Genomic DNA, 3,312 nt, shown 5'->3' with positions numbered 1-3,312 from the left:
GATATAGTTAATCAGATAAAGAGGATTCAAATAATTAGAGGTAAAGAAAGATCAAAAAAATTTAAAAGAAAATATTAATAAAGATTTTGAGATTAATGAATTTGGGGAATTTGATTCTAGTCAATTTCAATGATTAGAATAAGGCTTAGTTGTCGTTGTCTTCATCGTCCTATGTCATTAATATATTTTTCTAATTTAATTAATAAATAAATTTAATTTTTGAAGCAAATCATTATATTATAAACATATTGTCAAAAATATAATATTACAAACATTTAGTTTTTAATGATTATGTTGGATTTTCCATATTCTTAAAACAATATCCAAGCAATGCACTACTTTCATCTTTTTTATAATTGTAGATAAATTTTAAAAAACCTAAGGTCAATATTAAATTTCAAAATTATAATTATATTTTAGCATGATGAATGTCTTGATGTCTAAAATTTTAAATATAGTGGCCCACAGGCTATTCAAGTTTTTCCATTGTATGAATGATATTGAAATACAGCTATATATTAGAGTACAAGATGTTGTTCAGATAAAATAGGAATGTTTTTTCCGTAAAGCTTTATAATATTAATAGCTATAATGGACAAACAGAGAAAGAATATGACAGATTCACATGCATGGTCGAGATGGATCCATTGGAATCTAACGGGGTGGAGGGATTGTCAAGAGATTGTGTGGTGGAAAATGCGGCAGGACATACAAGCATAGTTTTAAATGGCGGTTACAGTCGCGGATGCGGTTACCGATATTGCGATTGTAGGTATTGCAGTTGCTGAGGTGCATATTGCGGCCATTACGGCGTGAATTTTTATCAAAAACTGCTTGAAATGTAATGTTAAAAAATACTTAATGTCAAAGTTTTTCATTTTAAATTGAGTCTTGGGGTTTTGAAATTTTGATTTTTGATGAAAATAGTTGAAAAAGCATTGATGAAATTGTGTGATGTGGCGTGATCTTAAATTACATTGTAAATGCGATCTCATGCGGATGTGGAGGCTGCCACATCGGTAATATTGCGGCCACAATTAAAGTTATGGAGTGCAGTTTAAAATCATGCATACAATTTGTCTATAAATTACAACATGTAAGAATGAACAAATGCAACACAACACAAACCTAGCTAGCTTTTTATTGAATCAAGCATTATGGCTTATGCTAAGCTCTCTCTTTTTCCTCTCTTCCTGCTTGCCACATTAGGTATGTCTTTTATCTTTATATTTTTTTCTTTCTATATTCTATTATTTATTGCTTTTGACAATGTTCGATTTAATTTTCCATATATACATGCAAAATAATGTATTGTGTATATATTAATTATATTTTTAAATTATCATTGATATCACAATTTGCAGTAATAATTTTTCCGATGAAAAAGGTAGAAGCAGATTGTAATGACAAGATTTGTAGTTTTCAACGGTCAACATGTGGTGCTGGTTGTTTATGTTTACCTGGGATTGATTTTTGCATGAACGCATCATTAGTTATGAAGATAGTGAAGAAACATCCTAAACTATGTGAGTCTCATGCAGACTGCAAAAGAAAGGGAAGTGGGAGCTTCTGTGCTTATTATCCAAATTCGGATATTAAATATGGCGTGTGTTTTGACTCTAGCTCTCATGCAGAAGCCTCATTCACGAATGCTCTTAGCTCTGAATTCTCAAACTTGTTGAAGATGCCGTCAGCAGTTTCCACTTAATATGTACATCAAAAACCATCCATGCATGCATGATCTCTCTATCTACTTAAATAAAATTGTTTCATATGTCTTTGTTTCCAATTATGTTTGGATTTCTTAGACATTTTGATTTCAAAAATAATATATGCATGTGTGTGGGGTATGTACTTCTATGTTATTATTTTGTAAGTAATGCATGATTAAACTCTGATATTTATTTGTGTATTTGTTGGTCACTCGGTGTATGTTCAAATATTAAGTCTAAATAAAATTTGTGTACTTGTTGGCGTTTGTCGGAGAAATCGGACCCCTGCTTGGCGAAATTCCGAGTTTGTTCACTCGGAAAGAATCTTCTCTCGTGACGCGACCAGAGGGGTGTAATTGTGGAACCTACCAGCCGGTCCTTTGTAGTCACGGGACCTGTCTTCTTTTTTCTTTTCTCCTCCCCGAGGAGATGTCGAGGGGTCTTCAGATCTAGAGGACTTCACGCTCTCTTGGTATCAAGAGTCTCGGACAATGTTGGCTGCCTCCTTTTCCTTATATTGAATGTAAGTCTGGGCCTTGAGGAGGAGGGCGTCCAGGGTTGCGGGATTCTCGATGCCAACTGCTTTGCCGAAGTCGTTGCGAGGGCGCAGACTGCGTTCGTGGAGGTATTTCTTCATGTCGTCGATCGTAGAAACCTAGACTGCTTCCTTGTTGAACCTCTCGATGTATGCTTGTAGAGATTCATCCTTCCCCTGTATGATTGCTTCTAGCGATACCTCCGAATTCAGGTGACGACGAGAAGTCGTGAAGTCTCTAGTGAAAGTTTTCCCCAACTGTCTCCAAGATGTGATGGATCAGTCGGGCAGACTCTTGTACCAGACCATGGCCCCTTCCTCAAAGTGGTGGGGAATAGCCAGCACTTGATGGATCCCATGAAGCCACGATAATCGAGCAGTGCGTCGATGTTTTTGATATGTTCATTAGGGTCGGTGGTACCGTCGTACGTGCCCAAAGGGGGAGGCTTCTCCAGCCCCTTGGGTAGTCAGGTTGCCATGATGTCTAGGGATAACAAGCCTTAGGGCTCGTCGTCGTTGGTGGAACTGGGAGATTAGGTTGCCATGATGTCTAGGGACAACGGGCCTTAGGGCTCATCGTCGTTGCTGGAACTGGGATAACGGACAGGAGATGCGCGATGTCTACGTTCTGGGCGGGGAGACAGGCTTCTCGATGATCTTTTGGAGGGTTTGCTGAGTCTCTACTCGTGGATTTTCTTTAGGTTTCTTGGACGCGGGGGAGAGCTGATTCTGGCGAGGAGAGTTGCGAACACGCTTCTTCGCAGTTGGGGCTTCTTGCTCCCCTCAGTTTGAACGGCGCTCCCTAGGTCGTGGAGAGGGACTCCAGGAATGTCTTCGGTGTCTCAGTTTTTGGCTGGATCGTGGATCTGGGCCCAAAATACGTGACTGTCAGGATTCTAGGAGTATATTTAGGAACTCTAGAAATCTGCTCGAAACTAGGCGTTGGTCTGGCAAAGATGTACTTTTGGGCGGTAGAGGTGCCCAGCGAGCAGAGGGGTACTTGTCCCCGATGGGAGAGTAGAGCGGATGTCTTGCTACTGGCACGGATGGAGGTCTGGCTGGAGA

The 3,312-nt window shown here is 39.3% G+C and overlaps 1 protein-coding gene across 1 annotated transcript; it reads left to right on the top strand.

Annotated features, from left to right (window-relative positions):
* The first annotated feature begins 1,056 nt into the window (after positions 1–1,056).
* Positions 1,057–1,912, top strand: LOC131606395 (albumin-1-like). The gene is made up of 2 exons (XM_058878626.1): positions 1,057–1,209; positions 1,365–1,912. Exons 1-2 carry the CDS (start codon positions 1,158–1,160, stop codon positions 1,706–1,708), a joined length of 396 nt encoding a protein of 131 aa, XP_058734609.1. The 5' UTR covers positions 1,057–1,157; the 3' UTR covers positions 1,709–1,912.
* The last annotated feature ends 1,400 nt before the right edge of the window (positions 1,913–3,312 follow it).

The sequence above is a fragment of the Vicia villosa genome, linkage group LG5 (genome assembly GCF_029867415.1).
Source record: "Vicia villosa cultivar HV-30 ecotype Madison, WI linkage group LG5, Vvil1.0, whole genome shotgun sequence".
In the NCBI taxonomy this organism is placed as follows: domain Eukaryota; kingdom Viridiplantae; phylum Streptophyta; class Magnoliopsida; order Fabales; family Fabaceae; genus Vicia; species Vicia villosa.
Note: the sequence above shows the minus strand (reverse complement) of the source record. Positions and strands in the feature narration are given on the sequence as shown.